Genomic DNA, 25,282 nt, shown 5'->3' with positions numbered 1-25,282 from the left:
AACCTCCACCTCCCGGGTTCAAGCGATTCTCCTGCCTCAGCCTCCCAGGTAGCTGGGATTATAGGAATATGCCACCACACCCGGCTAATTTTGTATTTTTAGTAGAGATGGGGTTTCTCCATTTTGGTCAGTCTGGTCTCAAACTCCCGACCTCAGGTGATCTGCATGCTTCGGCCTCGCAAAGTGCTGGGATTACAGGCAAGAGCCACCATTCCTGGCTCAGCTAGTTCATTTTAATTTTGTATACTTTTAATTTTGAAATAATTTCAGACTTATAAAAAGTTGTGATAATAGTACCAACAACTCCATATCCTCTTTATCTAGATTCAGCAGTTATTAACATTTTGCCACATTTCCTTCATCGTTCTGTATAATTTTTTCCTGTGTCATTTGAGAGTAGGTTTCATACATAATGCTCCTTTACCTCTTAATATGTAATTGTTTATTTCCTAAGAACAAGGCTTGTTTTACATGACCATAATACAGTTATCAGATTCATATAATATTGATAAAATGCTTTAACTTACAGTCCATATTCCAGTCTTGTTGATTTTTTTCCCATATAGGATCACAAATTGCATTTAGTTTCTTGTAACTGGTACATTTTAAGTAGCTTTACACTCTCATTATTAACTTACATCTGCATAGCTTGATAGAGGAGCTACCCTGCTAATGGTGAGCAGGAAGACCGGCTTTCTTGACTCTGCTGATGAGTTTATTATCAAATTTCAGGTGTGGCCTCAAGAAGCAATTAAACTAGTTGTCCAATTGTTGTCATTTAGTCCTGAGGTGCAATATGTATGTTGGGCAGATATTCATCCACATTAAGGTAAACAGCAGGACTGACTGAATTATCTACGTTTGTACTGTTCTTTGCTTCCAATCTATTCTCACAGACCCACCAGCATTCCATTCTGCTTAGAAGCACAAGTTGTATAATAACCATACTACAGCAAAAAAAAAAAAACAAACCAAAAAAAAACTATCATCAGAGCAAACAGGCAACCTACAGAGTAGCATAGAATTTTCGCAATCTATCTGACAAAGGTCTAATATCCAGAACCTACAAGGAACTTAAAACAACCCCATTAAAAAGTGGGCAAAGGACATGAACAGACACTTCTCAGAAGAAGACATTTATGCGGCCACAAACATTCGAAAAAAAGCTCAACATCACTGATCGTTAGAGAACTGTAAATCAAAACCACAACGAGATACCATCTCATGCCAGTCAGAATGGTGATCATTAAAAAATCAAGAAACAACAGATGCTGGTGAGATTGTGGAGAAATAGGAACACTTTTACACTGTTGGTGGAAATGTAAATTAGTTCAGCCATTGTGGAAGACGGTGTCATGGTTCCTCAAAGATCTAGTACCAGAAATACCATTTGGCCCAGCAATCCGATTGCAGGGTATATACCCAAAGGAATATAAATCATTCTGCTACAAAGATACATGCACGTGGATGTTCACTGCAGCACTATTCACAATAGCAAAGACATGGAATCAACCCAAATGCCCATCAATGATAGACTGGATAAAGAAAATGTGGTTGGTACATATACACCATGGAATACTGTGCAACCGTAAAAAGGAACGAGATCATGTCCTTTGCAGGGACATGAATGGAGCCAGAAACCATTATTCTCAGCAAACTAATGCAGGAACAGAAAACCAAACACTGCACATTGTCACTTGTAAGTGTGAGCTGAACAATGAGAACACATGGCCATGGGGAGGGGAAGAACACACACCAGCGTTTGTTGGGGGTGGGGTGGGAAGAGTGAGAGCTTTAGGAAAAATAGCTAATGCTTGTGGTGCTTAATACGTAGGTGATGGGTTGATAGGTGCAGCAAACCACCATGGCACACATTTGTCTATGTAACCTGCACATCCTGCACATGTACCCCGGAACTTAATTTTTAAAAAGAACCATGCTAAATTTATTATAGTCATAATTTGCCTTCCAAATTGTTTGGGATATTCTCTTCTAAGCCCCAAAGTTTTAATTCTTACTTTGTTTGCTTCTTGTTTGTGTCTTGAAACTAATGCAGACATGTTTCTGAGGAAAATTTCTGCAAATTTGGGAGGGCTTCTGCACTGGTCTTGGTGGCAAACCTACAGTGCCTGACTTGGTAGTGTTGGAGAATCAGAAGTGAGGAACAACTGGGGTAATTGCCTTTTTAGACTCATGGCCTATAGATTATGTTAATGTGGATAAAAATACAGAGCTAATCTTCATAAGATGATGTCAATTTTGCCACCTGAATGTCTGGTTGCTAAAGATATGGATCCCTTTTTCATTAGCAAAATTAGGTTTTTATGCAATTTTCACAGATTTTGATCCTGAACCTGGCAAGTTTAGCTCCTAGCTGAATTTAGTACCTATCTAGAGCCAGACTGAGAATATTTTTTGACTTTGTGCTCAGTTATCTGAGTACTAGCGGTAGGAATCATATTTGCCATTGTATCAGAAAAATAAATGGTTGAGGACTGCTGACAAGCTAATTGATTGATGTGCTTTCCTAGTGAATGCTCTGGAGCCAAAGATTCTATTATATTAGAATCTCTGATACTAGGTTCCTAAATCTAAAGTTTAGAATTGTGCTTGGTACATTGTAAGCACTCACTACATATTAGCCATTCTTATATTACATATTAGAATCTCTGATCTTAGATTCTCAAACGAGATCTGGCAGTTGTGAATTTTCACTTGATATTCCCTTAAGTGCTTCCTCTTAAAAATAAGTAAGCAAATAAATAAATAAATAAAAGGCCAGGTGCAGTGGCCAATGTCTGTAATTTCAGCGCTTTGGGAGGCTGAGGTGGGAGGATTGCTTGAGTCCAGTTCGAGACCACCCTGGGCAATATACTGAGATATAGTGAGACTTCATCTCTACAAAAATCTAAAAGATAAAAAAAAGTCCTTTTTTTTTTTTTTGAGACAGGGTTTCACTCTCAAATTCCTGACCTCAGGTAATCCACCCACCTCAACCTCCCAAAGTGCTGGAATTACAGGCGTGAGCAACTGCACCTGGCAAGAAGTGCTTCTTGCTTTCAACCTCAGATTTGCTCCTCATTCAATGTGTTGTTTAGTTTATTTCTCAAGGACTGTGCCTAATTTTGTGGATTTTATTTCTCTGTTAAAATTTTCAGGTTTACTGTCAGTCTTTTATTATTTGGTTCTCATTGTGTAACCTTTTTAGGATATTTTATTCTGTGAAACTTTTATTACTTTGAGGCCTAAAGAAGATAGTTATCAGTAGACCTTCTTTTCGCTTGTGCTAGTCCTAGATGAAGCCCAATGCCAGGTGAAACAGCCCTACCCGAAGGGAGCAAAAGAAAATAAACCCTGAAGCTAAGCAAACCCATTGGTCACATTCTGATCCAAGAAAGCTCCAAATCCAATCTCAGAGACAGTTGAAGAAAGTCGTATTACTCCCGGAATAATTCTAAACCTGTGAGAATACAAGTGAACTTAAAACCATGCTCCAAGCCTGGCGCGGTGGCTCGCACCTGTAATCCCAGCACTTTGGGAGGCAGAGGCAGGTGGATCACGAGGTCAAGAGATCAAGACCATCCAGCAACATGGCAAAACCCCGTCTCTACTAAAAATACAAAAATTAGCTGGGCATAGTGGGTGCCTGTAATCCCAGGCTGAGGCTGTGGTCCCAGGTACTCGGGAGGCTGAGACAGGAGAATCGCTTGAGCCCGGGAGGCGGAGTTTGCAGTGAGCAGAGATTGCATCACTGCACTCCAGCCTGGCGACAGAGTGAGACTCTGTCTCAAAAAAAAAAAAAAAAAAAAATGCTCTATGCTCTATGCTCGGTGGCTCTCAATTTGTTTTATTTTCTCTCTCTCTTTTTTTTTTTATGCTGCACCCATTTGAGAGAAAGATAAACCTCTAATTAAAAACATTCACTACTTTGGGCATTGTTAAAATGGGAGGCAACTGCTCTCTCCCTAAGCCATGGTTCTTAAACACTAGCTGCAGACTTGAATCACCTGAGAAGCATTTAAAACTGCTTAAGCCCAGGCCCTTTAGCCTGAGGTTGGGCATCGGCCTAGAAGTTATAAAAATTATCAGGTGATTCAGATGTTCATCCGGGCTTGATAACCACTACCGAACGGCTACCCAGGGGCAGAAAGGTGTGTAGTACAGTGGTCTCTCTGCACATTAGATCACCTGGGGAATGTTTTACATCCTTCTGCCCAGAGCCCACGTTGTACTAATTAAATCAAAATATTTGCACGTGGGAGCCAGGCGGGTTTTCCTGAAGATTTCCGGTGGTCATTCCCATATACGGCCAAGTATTGGAACTGCTGGTGTAGTGACTAAGAACATTGACCATGGAAGACTCAGGTTTAAATCCAGCTTCTCCTCTGATAGATTTTTAAGTTTTCTTCACCTCGTCTGTAAAATCTGGAAAATTATTTAGCTACCGTATAGATGTGTCATCAGGATGCAAGGTATTAATACATATGGAGTGCTGAGAATTGTGTTTGGTATATTGTATGTATTCAGTATCAGTAAATATTAGTCTTTTTTTTTTTTTGAGACAGTCTCTCGCTCTGTCTCCAGGCTGGAGTGCAGTGGTGCGATCTCAGCTCACTGCAACCTCTGCCTCCCAGGTTCAAGTGATTCTCCTGCCTCAGCTTCCTGAGTAGCTGGGACTACAGGCACCAGCCACCACGCCTGGCTAATTTTTTGTGTTTTTAGTAGAGACAGGGTTTTGCCGTGTTGGCCAGGCTGGTCTTGATCTCCTGACCTCAGGTGATCTGCCTGCCTCGGCCTCCCAAAGTGCTGGGATTACAGGCGCAAGCCACTGCGTCCAGCCAATATTAGTCATTATTATGTTATTTTAGAATATCTCAGGGTGGGGTATTTTGAATACCTCTCCCCGCCTCACCACCATCCTAGGCTTAGCACCATGTGGAGTTAGTAAACAGTACGTGTCTGAGCCATACTGCTTAACATTCAACAGGAATTCCTTAAACGTACTTTTATGAAGTTGTGGTTTGGTAAGGGAAAAGTTCTCATTTTTGCAAAATAATGCCTGCTCATTTTAAATAATTAAGCAATACAAAAAGATGCAAAGAATTTTTTAAACTACCCCATAAATCATCAACACTGACTTTTATTTTTAGGTATATTTCTATGCAGATATACAGGCAGAAAAAAGGAAGGAAAATAGGAAGGAAAACTGGATAAATATGCTTTTTACAAAATCCAGGCTGTATTGTAATGAGTTTTTATTTTCAGAGTGTTATTTTTAAGTTTTACAATGGAAAAATGTCCAACATATTGAGAAGTAAAATAGTATTATTATTCCTCATGTGCTCATTACTGAAATGCTGTTTTGTTTTTATCATTTTTATTTTTAAATAGAGATGGTGGTGGGGGGGTGTCTCGCTATGTTGCCCCAGGCTGGTCTCGAACTTCTGGCCTCAAGTGATCCTGCACCTCGACCTCCCAAAGTATTGGGATTACAGGCATGAGCCACCGCGCTTGGCCTGAAATGCTGTTTTAAATAAAAATGTTAAAAGTAGTTTTGTTTGAATTCAGTGAAAAACCAAAGTGCAGTTCAAAAAATTATTGATGTATTTCCTAAATGAGGTTTTTACAGTAAGAAAAGAAATTGTGAAAAACATTACAATTCGTAGTGTTTTTACAAAAAGATCTTCATGTTTCAAATTTAGACAGCATCACCGTCTACCATAAGGGATGAAGACATTGGCACTCTCACAAATGATATAATTTTCTTCCACCTTTACCAATTTGTGTTGGGTAACTTTCTCACTCGAAGTTTATAACATTTATAGTCTGTTTAGTAACCATATCTGCACAACCTCTACTGTTCATTTTATGTTGAACCAGATAAGATGCTTACCACCAATCTTTTTCCTGATATATGGCTTAATTGGCTGTATTTAAGAAATTACGACTTCTCAGAAAAAGTAATCCTAGAAATATCAAAAGGAGGCTTAATCTTTAGAAAATTACCATGTTTAGAAATAAGACTGAGTGCAGTGGCTCACACCTATAATCCCAGCACTTTGGGAGGCTAGGGCAGGATGATTGCTTGAACCCAGGAGTTTGAGACCAGCCTGGACAACAAGGGTGAGATATGCCGTCTCCACAAAAAAATACAAAAAATTAGCCAGGCATGGTGGTGTACACCTGTAGTCCCAGCTACTTAGGAGGCTGAGGTGGGAGGACTGATTGAGCCCAGGAGTTGGAGGCTGCAGTGAGCCATCATCATACCGCTGCATTCCAGCCTGGGCAACAAAGTGAGACCCTGTCTCAGAAAACAACAACAGCAAAAGAGTCAAAATCTTTCTTTTAGAAATAAAGGAATAACACTGATTGTTTAGTTCTTATCTCACATTTTTTCTTCTGATACCATGGATGCAAATGCGTAGGTCAATCCCAGTGTAATTGTAAAATTTTCCAATCTTCCTGTGTTGCCAATTAATTCAAATTAAAAAACAACAACTGAGCAGGTGAAACACACTACTTTGCAACTTCTTTATCGAATGAATCTATTCCTATATAATATCACTGTTAAATTATCTGCTTTGACCAGATCATGATCTTTGTGATTTAATGTGACTACAAAGTAAAGTACATTTATTTCATTTCCCATGGAGTTTTCTTGATAGGGTGCTTTATTTTCAAAATTTAGCAACTTATCCAGCATACATCTGTGTTGAATTTTCTGTATATTTTCTTGATATAATTTATCTTGATATGTAGATTCAGTTTCTCTTTTTTAATTGAAATATGTTAATCATAGAAAAGAATATAGTTAATACTTATATGCCCCACACCCAGCTTCGAAAATAAAATATTACAAATACTTTTAAATTCCCGAGAGTACCCATCTCTGGCAAACTCTTACCTTACACAATAGGTAATGTCTATCTTGAAATTTGTGTTTATTATACCTGTGAATGTCACTCATTACCTATGAATGTATCTCTAAATAGTATTATTTTACAAGTTATTAAATTTTATATAAATTATATCAAAGTGTAATTATCTTTGTGCAGCTGCAGCTTGGATTTTTTTGTTTGACTCAATTTTTAAAGAAGACTTATCCAGCTGGGCGCATTGGCTCACGCCTGTAATCCCAGCACTTTGGGAGGCCGAGGCGGGTGGATCACTTGAGGTCAGGAGTTCGAGACTAGTCTGGCCAACATGGTGAAACCCTGTCTCTGCTAAAAATACAAAAATTAGCTGGGCATGGTGGGTGCCTGTAATCCCAGGCTGAAGCAGGAGAATTCCTTGAACCCAGGAGGCAGAGGTTGCAGTGAGTGATCACACCATTGCCCTCTAGCCTGGGTGACAAAAGCGAAACTCCATCTCAAAAAAAAAAAAAATTTATCCACAATGATGCATGGAGATCTAGTTCTTTGATTTTATTGCTGAGTGGTGTGCCATAGCAGTAGTGTACCACAATTTAGATTTGGTTCTTTATTTCGTGGAAGTTTTTCCCTTTATTGTTTATATTGTGCCCTGTCTCCCATCACCTTGGTCACACCTCTGATTCCAGCTGCCACAGTTGTAAATACAGGTTTACAACTATTTACACAGGTGTAAACAGTTTTGTGTGTGCTTCCATTCACTTATTGCTAATCGCACCTCATCCTCTCTGGAGCCTGCTGGTCCCAGCACATACATAGCTCCAGTGTGGTGGAATTATTTTGGATAGACAATTCTGGTAGACACTATGTATGTATTTTACAAGGTACCATGGAAATTAAGCCTCCATTGCTTATAGCAATGACTTTGATGGCATAATCTTGTATTAAGTTTTCTTCCTTCCCTCTCTCTCATCACTTCTGCCCTCAGGAACCATCTCCCAAATAAACTACTTGCCTGCAAGTCTTTTTCTCAGGCCCTGCTTTTGAAGAAGCCAAGGTGTGTGTGTGTGTGTGTGTGTGTGTGTGTGTGTGTGTGTGTGTGTGTGTGTGTGTGTGCTTTCTATTTTTTACGGTTCATCTCTGTGGCTTCTGATAAGTGAGATCAAGTTAGGAGCCCTGCCAAATAAGGCTGCTCCATTCTGCTTCACAATCTATAGTATCTTTTCTTGGAGATCTCTTTTGAAGTTTATGGCTTTGAATTTTGTCTCTCTATCCTTATGACTGGTTGCTAGGGAAGCAGTCTACCTTCCTTCCTTCCTGTCTGCATGTTTGTTTGCTAGTCTTCATTCTTTTTGTATTTTAGGGACACCAATTTTCCTAAGGTTGGATTATCTTTCTTCAATTCTGTTTATTTTTCTGATTACATTAATCTTTGTATTCTCTGATTAGTTCTTCTATGTCATAGTATTTTTTTCAATTATGACTATACTGTTATGTTTCTTAATTATTAGTTTTATGGTAAAAAGTTTGGTCACTAATTTTTAGACTCCTTATAAAATTCACTCCTGTTTTTTCATCTTGTCTTTTAGTTCTTGTTTATTTTATTCACATTCTCAGTAAGTTCCAAATCCTGAAGCATTTGTGAATAATGTTCTTCGTATTCATTGGGTTACATTTTTCTCCTGGGCAGAGTTCTTTGATCTGTTGTATGCTACATTTTTTCCAGCTGTCTATCTTCTGGTCTGTGCCTCCCTCCCTATTCTCTCTCTCCCTATTTTTGGTTATTTCAGTTTGATCACCTACTGGTGATGCTGTTCTTTTTCCTCTTGCTCATGCTTGACAGCTCTGCCCCAGCTTTCCATTTGTTTGCACATTGTGTGAATGACTTCTTCACTCCTCATGTCACGTTTGTTTTTGGCTTACCTCACCTTTGTGGTTGCAAAAATATAAACTCCTCCCCCTTTCCATTCCTCTTTTGTCTCTCTCTCTAGTAGGTCATGGTGACCTGTACACATTATTCCTCAACTCTGACATGGTATATTAAATTTTTGCAAACTAGCCCTGATATTTTTCTGTCTTCCTGTAAAAACTACTTCTCTGATTCTTACTGCTCACACAACACCGTATCAAGGTTTGCTTTCTGCAGTAGGAGAATGTATTGTGTTTTCATTGGAAAGGCCATTGGTGTGTTACCCTAGAATTTTTACTTTTGCTGGAAAGTGCTGGAATTCATTTCTGTCTTACTAATTGTTTCCCACAGCTTGGGCAGCATCTCTTAGTTGCAAGAGGGAAAAAATAATGGAATTTATTCAATTTGTTTTTCTCCAGATTTGGGGTGTTAATGAGAATTGTTAATTCATCTCTGACTTCTGATACATGAGGACTGAGTTAGCCTTGCCAAACAGGGCTGTTCCATTCTCCTCCAGAAGCTATTGTATTTTTACTTGACTATCAACTTTGAAGTTTGTGACTTTGAGCTCTTTCTGTCTTGTGTATTTGCTGCTGGAGAACCAACCTACCTACCTGTTTACTCTCTAATTACTTTCCTTCCTTTTCTTTTTGATGTTGGTTGAAGATGGGAGATTATGTGAAGAAGCTTTCATTTCACTACTTTATCCCGGAAGTCTTCTTGGGTTTTTTTTTGTGTTTTTTTAAATTGTGAAAAAATACACATAACGTAAAATTTACCATCTTAGCCATTTTTAAGTATACAGTTCAGTGGCATTAGGTACATTTACATTGTGCAACCATCACCACCATCCGTCTGCGGAACAGTTTTCATCTTGCACAACTAAAACTCTCTACCCATTAAACAATAACTCCACATTCACCCCAACCCCCTTTTTCTTGTTTGTTTGTTTTAAAATTTACATTATGTAAGAATGTTTCTATACTGATATGGTTTGGCTCTGTGTCCCCACCCAAATCTCATGTTCAATTGTAATCCCCAGTGTTGGAGGTGGGGCCTGGTGAGAGGTGATTGGATCATGGGGATGGTTTCTAATGGTTTAGCACCATTCCCCTAGTGCTGCCTCGGTGATAGAATTCTCACAAGATCTGGTTGTTCAACAGTGTGTAGCATCTCCCCATTCACACTTTTCCTCCTGCTCCCACCGTGTAAGATGTGGCTGCTTCCCTTTCGCTTTCTGCCATGATTGAGTTTTCTGAGGCCTCCCCATACGTGCTTCCTGTACAGCCTGTGGAACCATGAGCCAAGTAAACTTCTTTTCTTCATGAATTAGCCAGTCTCAGTTATGTCTTTATAGCAGTACAAGAACAGACTAATTATACATGTATCTTTTGTGAAACTGCTATTGAAACTACTGTCTTGTTATTTATATCTTCATATGAGTAAGATAAACTAGTCTTAGAATTACTTTCAGGAAAACTTCATTCCTGCTATTTACTGAATATATATATATATATATGTGTGTGTATATATATATATATATATATGTTTACCCTGTATTACTAGGGGTAAAACATGCTGTGTAGATAGATTCCCTTTGTACCTTGATTGCCAAGAAGCGTTAAGTACCTTGAGCTTAGAGTTTTCTGGTATAAATTTATACCTCCATTTCATTTTATGTGCTTAAGTCCCCCATTTCATTTTTGGTAGCAAATGAAATATAGTAAGATAATAAATGAGGCCGGCCATGGTGGCGCAGTTCCTTGGAGTCCCAGCTACTCAGGAAGCTGAGCTGGGAGGACCACTTGAGACCAGGAGGTCGAGGCTACAGTGAAGTATGATTGTGAGCCACTGCACTCCAGCCTGGGTAACAGAGTGAGACCTTTTCTCTGGGGAAAAGAAAAAAAAAAGAAGAAGAAGAAATTATTAAGTAGCTTTTAGTTTAGCCAAAAGAATTCTCCAAATGAGAATTGCATGTTGTTCATTTAAATGTAACCTTTTTATTGCTACCCAGGTTCACAACCTATTTGTCAGCTGAAATGCTTCAAAATTGACCTAATAACTGAGTTTTTTTCAGCCGAATTGTTATATTTAAGATAGACAGAAAATCTTAGTGATTATGGTTAAGTTTGGGAGATGTGTCCAAAATAAACAAACTTTTTAAAAGGAGAAGGAAATATTTATTACATGTTTATTATATGACATATTTTTCTTAGTCATCACAAGAGCCCTAGTTTATTATTTAACAGATTTATTATCCCCGTATTTCAGCTGTGAAAACTATAGCTCATTCATGTAAAATTACTTTCTCAAGGTCTCTTAATTAATAAAAGTAGAACTGGAATTTGGAATTTGGATCCTTTTTTTTTTTTCTGAGAAATTACGATAGAACCTTTATTACTGATGTTTCTGTTCTAGAAACATTTCGTACTATAAACATGAACTGTTTGAGCCTTTATCCTATAAATGCTTTGGAAATATTTACCTACTTCTGTAAATACATCCTAAAGCAATGACTTTTTAATAAGGAATACAGTAATTTACTTCCTAAAGTCTAGAAAATAAAAATATTGTACCCTGAGAGGAAACTTGAAAAAATCAATCTGTACCAAGCCAAAGTGGAAATGTACAAGCCTCTTAAAGAAAGTGACGTCTCCAGGTCTGCAAGTTTGGGCAAGTTTTTACGGTTAATATGTTTGTGAAATTCAACAAATAACTTCTATTGACAACAGGAGAGTATATGTTGTTATTAATCAAGAGATAGTGGTTTTAATTTTATTGCTCTCCTGAACAGTCACAAACACCCTTGAAGACGATTTCTTCTTAAACTCTTCTTACATTCTCACTTTTTCTGTTTCCCCCATCATTCCCTTCTCTTTTTCCCAACTCTACAGCCATGTATAGTCCTTTGCAGTGGCTATATGAGTATTGGAGAAGTAGGGGAAAAGTTGAAGACAGTTGTAAATTTATACTGGCTATGCTGTTATTTCACTATTTTGTTTTTATGCATTTCTCAATGAAAGGATATACATATGTGTATTAGTCTGTTCTCACACTGCTAATAAAGACATGCCTGACACTGGGTAATTTATAAAGGAAAGAGATTTAATTGACTCACAGTTCAGCATGGCTGGGGAGGCCTCAGGAAACTTACAATCATTGCAGAAGGGGAAGCAGACACATTCTTCACATGGCAGCAGCAAGGAGAAGTGTTGAGCGAAGGGTGGGGGAAAGCCTCTTTTAAAACCATCAGATCTCGTGAGAACTAACTCACTGTCACGAGAACAGAATGGGGGAAACCACCCCATGATTCAGTTATCCCCACCTGGTCCCTCCCATGACACGTGGGGATTATGGGAGCTATAATTCAAGATCAGATTTTGGGAGGAAATACAACCAAACCATATCAATATGGCATAGGGGTTGAGTATAGGTTCCGTTTTTAGATAGCCTGTGTTCACATCCTAGCTTTTCTTTCCACTTAGGCAAGTTAAGTAAATTCCCTGTACTTCAGTTTCATCATTTATAAAATGAGGGTTGAAATAGTAGGAAAGTCTGGGATTGTTGCAAAGAAAAATTAAGGTACTTAAGACATGCCTGTCAGATAGGAATAATTCAGGACTGGTGCAGTGCTCACTCTTGTAATCCCAGCACTTTGGGGGGCGGAGGTGGGAGGTTTGCTTGAGGCCAGAAGTTAGAGGCCAGCTTGGTCAACATAGCAAGACTGTCTCTATAAGAAATAAAAAATCCGGCTGGGCATGGTGGTTTACGCCTATAATCTCAACATTTTGGGAGTCTGAGGCGGGTGGATCATCTGAGGTCAGGAGTTTGAGACCAGCCTGGCCAAAATGGCAAAGCCCCATCTCTACTAAAAATAGAAAAAATTAGCTGCGCTTGGTGGTGTGCGTCTGTAATCCCAGCTACTTGGGCGGCTGAGGCAGGAGAATTGCTTGAACCCGGGAGATGGAGGCCGCAGTGAGCCGAGATCACGTCACTGTACTCCAGCCTGGGTGACAGAGCGAGACTCTGTCTCAAAAAAAATAAATCATTCAGTACATGGGAATGTCTCTTCCACCTAACTTTGAGTGTCCAATTAGGGTAATAGTTCACAACTTTGGCTATGTATTAACAGTCGTGCAAGGAGCTTTTAGAAAATACAAATCCAGCAAGGCACAGTTCCTCACACCTATAATCCCAGTACTTTGGGGAGTTGATGTGGAAGGATCACATGAGGCCAGGAATTCAAGACCAGCCTGGGCAACATAGCGAGACTCTGTCTGTGCTACAAAATATATGTATATAACACATCCACCCCGCTATTCTAATGATTAAGCCTTTGATAGGGACGGGGATCAGATTTTCCCTGTTATTTACTTGTTTATTTGTAAATGCCATGAGGTTTTGTTTTGTTTTGTTTTGTTTTTTGTCTGTTTTGTTCACTGCTGTATCCCCAATACCTGGAATAATGCCTGGCACATTAAGTAGCCACTCAATTTTTTTAATGAAAAAAATAAGTAAATTATCTGTGGATTCTCAGTGGTTTATCTCCTCTCTTGCCATACTTTTTTTTTTTTTAATTTACGAAGGTAAAGTTCATTCTTTTTGCTAAACAGTTCTGTTAATTTATGGTCAAATCCTCCCCTTAACCCTTGGCAACCACAGATTTATTCTTCATCCTTAGAATTTTGGGTTTTCCAGAGGGTCAAATAATTGAATCATACACTATATACCTTTTTGAATCTGGCTTCCTTCACTTGGAATGCATTTGGAGCTCATTCGTGTTAAGTGTATTAATAGTTTATTCTTACAAGTGGTATTCCATTGAATGGAACAAATATGTGAACAATCTTACACTGTTTTGTTCCTTTTGATTTTTAGCTTTCCAGAGTGTTGAATCTTCCACCAGAAAACTTGATCACATCAATATCTGCAGTTCCAATTTCCCAAAAAGAGTTAAGTATAATACACTTGTAACAATCTAAAATGTTGCTGACTTTGTTGATACACCAAAAAAGCAAAAAAGAATTGTTACTCTTCAGTTTGTGGAATAGTCCTTGAAATTGACTGTAAGATATGATTCATTATATTCAGCCTATTACTCCTATTGACTTAAATAATAAAATTAAAATCTGTATTTTAAATACTCTGATATGGCAGATTGTATATTCTTATGTTCATTATTTTAGTTATGCTAGTAACTATAATTGTGGCAAAGTCTTTGGGAATGAGGTTCAAATTCAATTCTGTAACAATAAATAAAATAACTAAAATTGTGGTTAGAATCTCAGGGTTTTTGAAGGGATATTAAAGATTGTACAGCCATCTGGTGCTTGAATACTGTTGTACCATATTTATCTACTAGGTTTTTAATGTTTTTGTTTATTGAGTTTCCTTTTGAGTACTCCCAGTGATAGAAAACTGTTGGTTAGGACTACACACAACTAATAGTTGCTTTCTCAGTTACAGAGAGGTATCTCTTTGTGAGTTTGGTCATCCTAAATGATTCTTATTTACGATTTGGGTAGAAAACTTCAATACTTGGATAGATTATTGTCTGTCAATTAATAATGACAAGAAATTAGCTACATAGTAGTCATTTAAGTCCTAAGCTTTGAAAAGAAGTTAAGATATAATTACCAGTACCATTCTGTCCTTGTATTTTATTCACTTAACTTTGTCAGGACTTTAAGAGTAGAATGAATATTCTTCTCAGAATAGAACAAAGAAGTAAGTGGAAAAGAAAGAGAAAGGCTACATTTGGCCTTCTAGTAAAAGCACCTTTAAAATGGCCCACTGCGGCTTTTTATATTGACTTTCTGTAAGAGAGGCAGCCACTACCAAGAGGATCTCATGATTATATGTAAATAGATGTAACCTTCCAAACTAGTTGCCTATTTCGTAAAATCTATAAATGACATTCTGCATAATAAGGGAAATGTTACTGGTTTGGTGTTTGTTTGTTTTGAGACCAGGTCTCATTCTGTCGCCCAAGCTGGAGGGCAGTGGTGTGATCTCGGCTCACTGCTGCCTCAAACTCCCGTGCTCAAGTGATCCTCCCACCTCAGCCTCCAGAGTAGCTTGGACTACAGGCTCACGCCACTATGCCTGGCTGACATTTTTGTATTTGTTGTAGAGATGGGGTTTAGTCATGTTGCCCAGGGTGGTCTTGAACTCCTGAGCTCAGGCAGTCCACCTGCCTTGGTCTCCCAAAGTACTGGGATTACAAGTATGAACCACCACACCCAGCCTGTTTGTTTCCATTTTCATTTAATGTGTCAAAGGTCTTTAATAAGCTGAACCATCTTGGCCCATCTTTTGAATAGGATTTCCTTTGCCTGCTTCCACTTTAACAATCTGAGGTATTAACTTTAGTTTATAGAAAATAAATATTGGGGCCGGGCACGGTGGCTCACGCCTGTAATCCCAGCACTTTGGGAGGCCGAGGCAGGCAGATCATGAGGTCAGGAGATTGAGACCATCCTGGCTAACATGGCGAAACCCCGTCTCTACTAGAAATACAAAAAATTAGCCAGGCATGGTGGCATGCACCTGTAATCCCAGCTACACAGGAGGCTGAGGCAGGAGAACCGCTTGAACTGGGGAGGCGGAGGTTAGAGTGAGCCGAGATCTCGCCACTGCACTCCAGCCTGGGTGACAGAGCGAGACTGCATCTCAAAAAAAGTAAATAAATAAAATAAATATTGGGGAGGGCCTCAAGATTTTTCTGGCCTACAAATCTGAAATTCTTCATATTAAGTTTACTTAAAACAAAGGGAACCTCTAGTGCTTTGCCATAATAAATTCAGGTTTCCTTTACAGTATGTAGCTAAGCCTAACCGTTCTATATTTCTAACTTTATTCCAGAGTGCTTATAAGTGCCAGGAGAATTAAGAAATAGTATTTTTGTTAACATGGTTTAATTAATATAATGAATTAATTTACTCTGATCTAATTCTCTCGATTTTATTTTCTGTCTACTATCTGATGGTAGTAAACAGAATTAACAACTTTATTATAAGCCAATGGCTATCAGGTCTGTGGATTTCACACTAACCAATATCACAACTCCTCAGAATTAATGGGAAAATAACTATTGCTTTTTAAACTTTTTTAAGTATAAAGAATGAATGTACAGGGACTAGTTTAATGAACCCTGTGTGTGCCCATCATCCACCATCATCTGTATGGGACCAGTTTTTTGTTTGTTTGTTTGTTTATTTGAGGCGGAATCTTGCTCTGTCACCCACGCTGGAGTGCAGTGGCACAATCTTGGCTCACTGCAACCTCCGCCTCCTGGGTTCAAGCCATCCTCCTGCCTCAGCCTCCCCAGTAGCTGGGATTACAGGCACATACCACCATGCCCAGCTAATTTTTGTATTTTTAGTAGAGATGGGGTTTCACCATGTTGGCCAGGCTGGTCTCAAACTCCTGACCTTGGGAGGCCAAGGTAGTAGGATTGCTTGAGCTCAGGAGTTCAAGACCAGCTTGGGCAACATGCGCCTGCCTCAGCCTCCCAAAGTGCTGGAATTACAGGCTTGAGCCACCATGCCTGGCTCAGTTTTGTTTCTTTTATACGCCATCTGCTTTCCTTGTCCACATTTTTTTTTTTTTTTTTTTTTTTTTTTTTTTTGAGACAGGACCTAGCTCTGTTGGTTGCTGAGGCTGGAGTGCAGTGGCAGAATCACGGCTTACTGCAGCCTTAAGCTCCCAGGCTCAAGCTATCCTCCCATCTCAGCCTGTCAATTAGCTGGGACCAGAAGCATGGGCCACCACACTTGGCTAATTTTTTAAATTTTCTGTAGAGATGGTGTCTCCCTACATTACCCAGGCTAGTCTTGAACTCCTCGGCTCAAGCAATTCTCCTACCTCAGCCTCCCACACTAGAATTACAGGCTTGAGCCACTGTGTTGGGCTCTCCTCATCCACAGTTGTTTATTTTGATATCTACTGCTTTTCATAGCTTAGATATTTTGTCTTTTTAAAGGTTTTATTTTTAAATGTGTTTTTCTATTATAAAAGCAAAACAGATAATCTTCTTAAGGAAATTCAGGAAAATACAGAAGAATAAGAAAAGATAAAAGCCCCCAATAGTCTACTACAGTAAGACAACTGATTTTAGCAAGTTGATGTATTTTTTACTTTTTTGTTTGAAATTTTTTTAGCGTTTAAAAAGACATAGCTATAAAACTACATAGAAAAACATAAGATATTTGAATCCTTTTCCTGACATAATTCTGTTTTTAAAATGAATATTGCTTTTAGCAATATTGTAACATCCCCTTGTTGCTAGACATTTAGATTGTTTTCATTTTTTAATATAAATTTTTTTTCTTAGAGATTGGGTCTTGCTATGTTGCCCAAGCTGGTCTTGAACTCCTGAGCTCAAGCAATCCTCCTGCCTTGGCCTCCCAAATGTTGGAATTATAGGCATGGGCCCCTGTACCTGGCCAAAGTGTAATACATAGTAGGCTGCTGGATGATGTATTAAGGCTCAGGAAAATTCTTAATGGTCATTGTGGACTGGGTTTTTAAATGTGATGTTAACCAGAAGTCACACAGGAATTTTTAGTTATTTCCCTGAGTTTCATAAGTGTTAATGAAGGAAATAATTTGTGTCTTCTCAAAAACAAGTTTTTTCATTCCAGTGACAGATGGGCTGGATAAATAATGTTTCAACCCTCTTACTCTGCCCATCGAGTCTCATTCTCTAGTTCCATATTAAACACCAGAAGATAAATTAGTGTGAGTAGTTATATAGATGCTTATATGTTGATTAAAAAAAATTTTTTTTGCACCTTGAACTATTTCAAACCTACAGAAAAATTCATAGAGAATGATGTAATGAGTACTCTCATGGTCACTTTCTAAGTTGTCAAGTCCTTTTTCCAAATTTACTTCAAGTCTTATTTTGTAGGGAAAGGGAGAGCTTTTGATTTTTGTTAAGCATTACAGATAATGTTGAAGTCACTGATATATATTTGTTTGACTGCATTCCCTACCCTGCTTCCCTAGAGAGAACTGATCTCATGATGCAAATGATTTATTTTCACGAATCAGTTGCTTTGTGTTTGTTTCTTTGTTTTTGTATTGTTTTTTCACCTACCCAGTGAAAAGGATAAATGGCATTGTCCATCTCTTTAATGAACTACTGAGTGTTAAGAAGAATATTCTTCTTTTTCTCATGTTGAAACTCAAATTACAACATTTAAAAAATATGTCATTTGGAGGTCAGTGGAGAGGTTTGAATTAGAAGCATGTATTTGGAGTAGTAGAGGAAGCATTGTAGAAGAGGTAAAGAGACCTGGGCTTTTTTCTCAATCTGTTTTTATTTGCAGTAGGATTTTAAAGGAGACATTTAGCTTGCCAGACATCAGTTTTCATGTCTATAAAATAAGGTGGCTAGTATAAGAGGAAGAATTTTTTGAGACTAGGTCTTGCTCTGTCACCCAGACTGGAGTGCAGTGGCATGATCTCAGCTCACTGCAACCTCTGCCTCCTGGGTTCAAGCAATTCTCGTGCCTAAGCCTCCCGAGTAGCTGGGCTTATGGGCGCATGCCACCAAGCCTGGCTAATTTTTGTATTTTTAGTAGAGATGGGGTTTCTCCATGTTGGCCAGCCTGGTCTCAAACTCCTGACCTTAAGTGGTCCACTTGCCTCGGCCTCCCAAAGTGCTGGGATCTGTGCCCAGCCAGAAGAAGAAGAATTTTATAAGATGATAAGAAAAACATTCTAAATAAATACTAGGTTATTTCTCATTTTCTTGCTTTTAATTTTGTTTTTTATTTATTTATTTTATTTTATTTACTTTTTTGAGACAGAGTTTCGCTCTTGTCACCCAGGCTGGAGTGCAGTGGCGCAATCTTGACTCGCTGCAGTCTCCACCTCCAGGATTCAAGCGATTCCCCTGCCTCAGTCTCCCAAGCAGCTGGGATTGTAGGTACACACCACCATGCCTGGCTAATTTTTGTGTGTGTGTGTGTGTATTTTTAGTAGAGATGGGGTTTTACCATGTGGCCAGGCTGGTCTAGAACTCAACCTCAGGTGATCCGCCTGCCTTAGCCTCCCAAAGTGCTGGGATTACAGGCATGAGCCACCGCTATCGGCCCCCTTGCTTTTAATTTTGAAAGTACACATAACACCTTCTTCTGGTAAAGGTATGACTCAATGGAGAACTCATAGTGATTAGTCTTTGTTTAACAACTAATGCTTTTAAGGTAACAGTTCTATCTCGTTTCGATGTCTGTCTTTAGAGAAGTAGCTGATTTTCAGCTTTCTGTGGATTCTTTATTGGAAAAAGACAATGACCATTCAAGACCAGATATTCAAGTTCAAGCCAAGAGACTAGCAGAGAAGGTACGTTAGCACTATTATCTCTTTTTGACATTGTAATAAACTTGTTATTAAAAAAAGTACTTTGCAGGCTATCTCAGCCATAATAGTGAATTTAATAGTGTTTCTTTGAGGCATCTTGTGTAATATAATTTAAATTCATTTTAGCCATGTACTATAAGGTTATAATGATTTTTCAGATTAGTTATAAAACACTCCTCTTGAGCTGACATTGTTCAATTTTTTGATTAACCACTTACAGGAAGACTGAAGTGTTAATTAAATTTACAGATTGAAGCTGGATGGACTTTTGAATTTAGGAGAACAAGCTTGATAAATTAGAGCAGTGAGTTGCAATTTTTAAAATGAGTTTCTGAAAAGATGAACATTGAAATATGAGAAGAAATGATTAGATGTAAATAGAATCATGATTACAGAGAAGAGGTGGTTAGATGATTTAATAAGCCTCTTTCATTTCTAAGTTCTCTGATGGGTTTGATATCTAAAAGAGGAATTGAAAGGATTGCAAGGAATTACTAAACATAAATTGTTAGTGTAATTCCCTCAGAAAAGGCAGATAATGTTGGACAAGGTTATTAACATACATCCACAGAGTCAGTGTCTGGGAACTCAAAAGAATTGGAACAATGAAAGTCACTATCATAGAAAAAGATGCTTATTTAAAGGGTGACTATGATAAAGGAGCATTGGTAGCTTAGTAAATATTTATTTGATCAGAAAATCACTCCCAGATATTTACCAGGAATAGAATTATTCAAAATACAATATTTAGTTCCTTTTCCCCATTTCTTGTAAGTTCTTAAAAATAAAGACTAGTTGCTCTTTAGTGACAGCAGATATCTCTTCAAGTTCCATAGGTTTTTCATGAGATGGGTTCGAACATCTAATAGGTTAAAAAGTGAAGTCATATGCATAGAAGACAAACTATCTGAATTACATCTTATCTGTTGGTGCAGGTGCTTTAGCGTAGACCCTGACAGAATGTCATGTTCTGTGGCTCTCATGAAAGCTAGGTGAGATAAAAAGTGTTCATCGTATGTCAGAGTAGGTAGAATATGGGTAGAGTGATTTTTCTTACTTGTTAAAAGGTGAATTTGAGGGGAGGGAAAGAGAATGAGGAAGAGAGAGACTGAATACAGAATAGCATGTTAGTTGGGAAAAAAAGAAAATGTGTTTACTTAAATAGAAGTATGGAACTAAAGAGATTGCCTGAGAACTGGGACCCGATATAGGGACCATGAAAGATGACTTACTTGTGTCTTTGTAAGCCAAAAATAGCATTAGAACTACCTATCTCATTAGGCCTATTATATAACATACCTACTTTGTGTGATTTGTTCTTTTCAGCTAAGATGTGATACAGTGGTGAGTGAAATCAGTACTGGTCAAAGGACTGTAAATTTCAAAATAAACAGAGAGCTCTTAACAAAGGTAAGAATAAGTTAATATCCAGCCATTGTGCTTTCATTCTGTCTGCTTCAGCCACAGTGGTCTTCCTCCAGTTCTTAAATTCTTTATGCCTCCTCTGGCCTCAAAACCTTTGCACATACTGATCCATAACTTGGGGAGTACCACCCCAAGTTAACACCGACTCATCCTTTAAATCTTGATATTTCTTTGGCAGTACCTTTCTGACCCCTTCATTTATATGCTCTCATAGCACTGTATAGTCATATACCACATAATGACATTTCATACACAACGTGTATAGATGATGGTCCCATAAGACAATACCATATTTTTACTGTACCTTTCTGTGTTTAGATATATTTAAGTATACAGACACTATTATGATACAGTTGCATACAATATTCAGTACAGTGACATGCTGTACAGGTTTGTAGCCTAGGAGCAATAGGCTGTAGCATACAGCCTAGGCGTACAGTAGACTGTATCATCTAGGTTTGTATAAGCACTTGGGAGGCTGAGGCAGGAGGATCACTTGAGCCCGGAAGTTCAAGACCAGCCCTGGCAGCATATCTCTACAAAAAAATTTAAAAATTAGCCACACATGATAGTTTGCGCCTGTAGTCCCAACTGCTCTGGAGGCTGAGGTGGGAGGATCGCTTGAGCCTGGGAGTTTGAGGTTGCAATGAGCTGTGATTGTGCTATTGCACTCCAACCTTGGTGACAGAGCGAGACCTTGTCTCAAAATAAAAATTTCAATGGCCATGAATTTTCAAACTTTATTTCAATTAACAAACTAAAGAATTTTTCTGATTTAAGGATACCCATTAGCTCACTTATTAAAAATATTCCCAAATCCTTCTCAATTGACATTGAAGGGACAAGAGTCAGGGCTTTGAAGTCCAGCTACTCTTTCTCACATGGGAATTCTTCTGTATTGCAGCCTTGAGGATCTGAATCTTAGTGAGAATTTCATTAAAGGAGCAAGCGGACTGCTTACAGTTGCCCTGCTCAGTGTCACAGTAAAATCAGATCCTGGAGCAGTGAGCACTCATGTTCAGAAAAAGACTATTGAATGTACCTCTGCTTTGTGTTACAATTTTAATGATAATTCTTCTTTACTGAAAATTTAATGTATTCTACATTTGGCTGTCAACCTAAAAGGAGGAAACTGAGGCGAAATTAATATAAGTAGAGAGTTTACTTGGGCCAGGCTTGAGGATTGCAGCTGAGGAGCACAGATTCAAGTTGCCGTGAATGTACCCTTTGATAGGCAGCAGTTACAAGTGGATTTTTAAAGGGAAAGAAGAGGGAGTTTGAGTTGTTAACCAGAATTTACATTAAAATAATGTAAGCTATTGATAGGCTGTATATTTTTCTTTGTGTCACAAATGCCAGTAACATGAAGATAATGTGTGAGGCAGCTAGTCGGGAACAAAATCACATAAAACAATTGCCCCCACCCATAGGAGGAAGAGTTTGTGCATAACTGATGTCTGATATGCATGTCTTTCTGGGCCTGCATACCTCACATAGCTGAGACTACTCTGAGCTATTTTTCTTTTCTCAAGCTTATAGCATCTGTTTTTCTCACGTATTGGATCTCTAGTTTTATAATTTTAACTGTTTTACAGTCCATTTTTTAATAAGTAGGATAATACTCTAAAATAATGATTAAAAGTAAATATATAAATCACTAACATAGTCATTTATAATGAAGTATTATGTACTGTACATAATTGTATGTGCTATACTTTTATACAACTGGCAGTGCAGTAAGTTGGTTTACACCATAAGTTTTAGGTCTCAGATGATGGTCATTTGCATGGTTTTTTTTGAGACGGAGTTTTGCTCTTGTTGCCCAGGCTGGAGTGCAATGGCACGATCTTTGCTTACTGTAACCTCCACCTCCTGGGTTCAAGCGATTCTCCTGCCTCTGCCTCCCCAGGTAGCTGGGATTACAGGCATGCACCACCGCGCCCAGCTAATTTTGTATTTTTAGTTTCTCCATGTTGGTCAGGCTGGTCTTGAACTCCCAACCTCAGGTAATCCACCCACCTCACCCTCCCAAAGTGCTGGGATTACAGGCGTGAGCCACCGTGCCCTGCCATCATTTGCATATTTAATGGATTTTTCAGATCACATCAAGAAAAAAAATTCGATTCTTGTTAGGACCAACAAAGAATTAATATATCTTTGTTTGAGAAATAACCATAATGACATTGCAAAGAACTGTCACTTTGGTACCAAACTTCTACCTGTCAGTAGCTTGCAGTACTTTCAAGAGAAACTGTAACTTCAAATAATATTTAATTGTTAAAAGGGAAAAAAGAAAGTATGATCTCAACCAAATAGGAAAAATTCAAACAAAACCCAGTTTTCTTAGGGATGCTTCAGAAATACACAATGGATAACATCATTTTATTTCACGCTTTTTAATTTGCCAAATTAAACTTTGCATGTTTAACCAAAAGTAAAAGAAAAAGTTAAATTTAAAAATCTCTTAAACCGTTCAAATCATTGAAGGGTTTAAATAAAACAGACTCAATTAAATGTTTGTGCTATGTGAAAAGATAATTAGGTGTTATTGTTTTGTTATATAGTCATGTGTTGCTTAACAATGGGATACATTCATAGAAATGTGTCCATAGGTGGTTTTGTTATTGTGGGACATCATAGAGTGTACTTACACAAACCTAGATGATAAAACCGACTACACGGACCTAGGCTATAAACTTGTGCATCATGTAAAATACCAAATACTGTATTTGTGCAATTGTGACACAGTGGTATTTGTATCTTAACATGTCTAAACATAGGAAGGGTACAGTAAAAATACGGTATTAAATATAAAAGATGCTATACCTGTATTTACCATGAATGGAGCTTGCAGGACTGGAAGTTGCTCTGGGTGAGTGAGTGGTGAGTGCATGTGAAGGCCTAGGACATTACACTACTGTAGACATTATAAACATGGTACACTTAGGTTACAATGGGTTTATAAAAAAATATTTTTCCTTGTATCATAACTTCAGAATAAAATAATAAAAATTAAAAAATATTTTTCTTGCCTGGACATGGTGGCTCACGCCTGTAATTCCAGCACTTTGAGAGGCTGAGGCAGGAGAATCACTTGAGCCCAGGAGTGTTAGGGCTGCAATGAGCTAGGATAACACTGCTGTACAGGATCACACTGCTGTACTCCAGCCTGGGTGACACAGCAAGACCCTGTCTCTTTTTTTTTTTTTTTTTTTTTGAGACAGAGTTTCACTCTTGTTGCCCAGGCTGGAGTGCAATGGCACAGCCTCAGCTCCCACCTCCGCCCCCCAGGTTCAAGCGATTCTCCTGCCTCAGCCTCCCAAGTAGCTGGGATTATAGGTGCCCGCCACCATGCCTGGCTAGAGACCCTGTCTCTAAAAAATAAATATTTTTCTTTCTTCAATAATAAATTAACCTTAGCTGACTGTAACATTTTTATTTTATAAACTTTTCATTTTTTAAACTTTTTTCTTCTATTTATTTTTCTTTATATCTCAGCTTGTTTAACTTTTCAGCTGTTTTGTAATAACAGCTTAAAACAAGCACATTATACAATTGTACAAAAATATATCCTTATTCTGTAAGCTTTTTCTAATTTTTTAATTTACTTTTTAGACTTTTTTGTTAAAAGCTAAGACACAAACACATTAGCCTTAGCCTACACAGGGTCAGGATCATCAATATCACTGTCTTCACCTCCACATCTTGTCCCACTGGAAAGTCTTCAGGGGCAGTAACACACATGAAGCTGTCATCTCCTATGATGACAGTGCCTTCTGGAGTATCTCCTGAAGGACCTGCCTGGGGCAGTTTTACAGTTAATTGTTTTTAATAAGTATAAGGAGTACACTTTAAAATTATGATTTAAAATATAGTAGGTTAAATACATAAATCAGTACAGTCCTTTATTATTATCAAGTATCGTGATGTACATAATTGTATGTGCTATAGTTTTATATGACTGGCAGCCTAGCCTAGTAGGTTTGTTTACATCAGTGTTACCACAAACATGTGAGTAATGCATTGCACTGGGCATTATGACCTGCTGCAACATTGCTGAGTGATAAGAATTTTTCAGCTCCATTATAGTCTTAATGGGACCACCATTGTATATATGTGGTTCATCATTGACTGACACATTGTTACTTGGTGCATTACTGTAGGTGTTGTTTTTGCAGTGGTATAGCTGACAGATGAGGGCCTAAACCAGGGCAGAGGAACCAGTTATTAAATAACTGTAACGATATTTAGGAGATAACACACACAGGGCCCAGTGATTAACAGGTGATTGATTACAGAGGTTGAGGGAATAAGGTTAAGTGTTAGGGACTCCTAGGTTTCTGAGTAGGTTAGTTGGGTGAGTGGTAGTGCAGTTTGTGGAAATAGACAGTGTAGATGGAAGAACAAGTGTATTTTCTGTGAAATGCCTGAAAAGCATATCCAGTCTGTAGCAATAGAGAGATTAAGTAATTAGTATTTGAAGTCTTTTTTTTTTTTTTCTTTGAGACGGAGTTTTGCTCTTGTTGCCCATGCTGGAGTGCAATGGCGTGATCTTGGCTCATTGCAACCTCCATCTCCCAGGTTCAAGGGATTCTCCTGCCTCAGCTTCCCAAGTAGCTGGGGTTACAGGCGCCTACCACCACACCTGGCTAATTTTTTGTATTTTTAGTAGAGATGGGGTTTCACCATGTTGGTCAGGCTGGTCTTG

General features: G+C 38.3%; 1 protein-coding gene across 3 annotated transcripts in view; it reads left to right on the top strand.

Annotated features, from left to right (window-relative positions):
• The window catches only part of RARS2 (arginyl-tRNA synthetase 2, mitochondrial), a 75,825-nt gene that overhangs the window by 6,505 nt on the left and 44,038 nt on the right, over positions 1-25,282 (top strand). For all 3 annotated transcript variants that reach the window (XR_008955682.2, XM_057302562.2, XM_008976472.5), the window contains exons 2-4: positions 13,657-13,730; positions 19,029-19,131; positions 20,476-20,559. Coding sequence is in view for 2 of the 3 variants with exons in the window: in XM_057302562.2 (XP_057158545.2) it covers positions 13,657-13,730; positions 19,029-19,131; positions 20,476-20,559 (261 nt within the window). In the remaining variant the exon portion in view is untranslated. The remainder of the gene's footprint in view (positions 1-13,656; positions 13,731-19,028; positions 19,132-20,475; positions 20,560-25,282) is intronic.

The sequence above is a fragment of the Pan paniscus genome, chromosome 5 (assembly GCF_029289425.2).
Source record: "Pan paniscus chromosome 5, NHGRI_mPanPan1-v2.0_pri, whole genome shotgun sequence".
Lineage (NCBI taxonomy): Eukaryota > Metazoa > Chordata > Mammalia > Primates > Hominidae > Pan > Pan paniscus.
The sequence above is the reverse complement of the archived record's forward strand: the minus strand, read 5'-3'. Positions and strand labels throughout refer to the sequence as shown.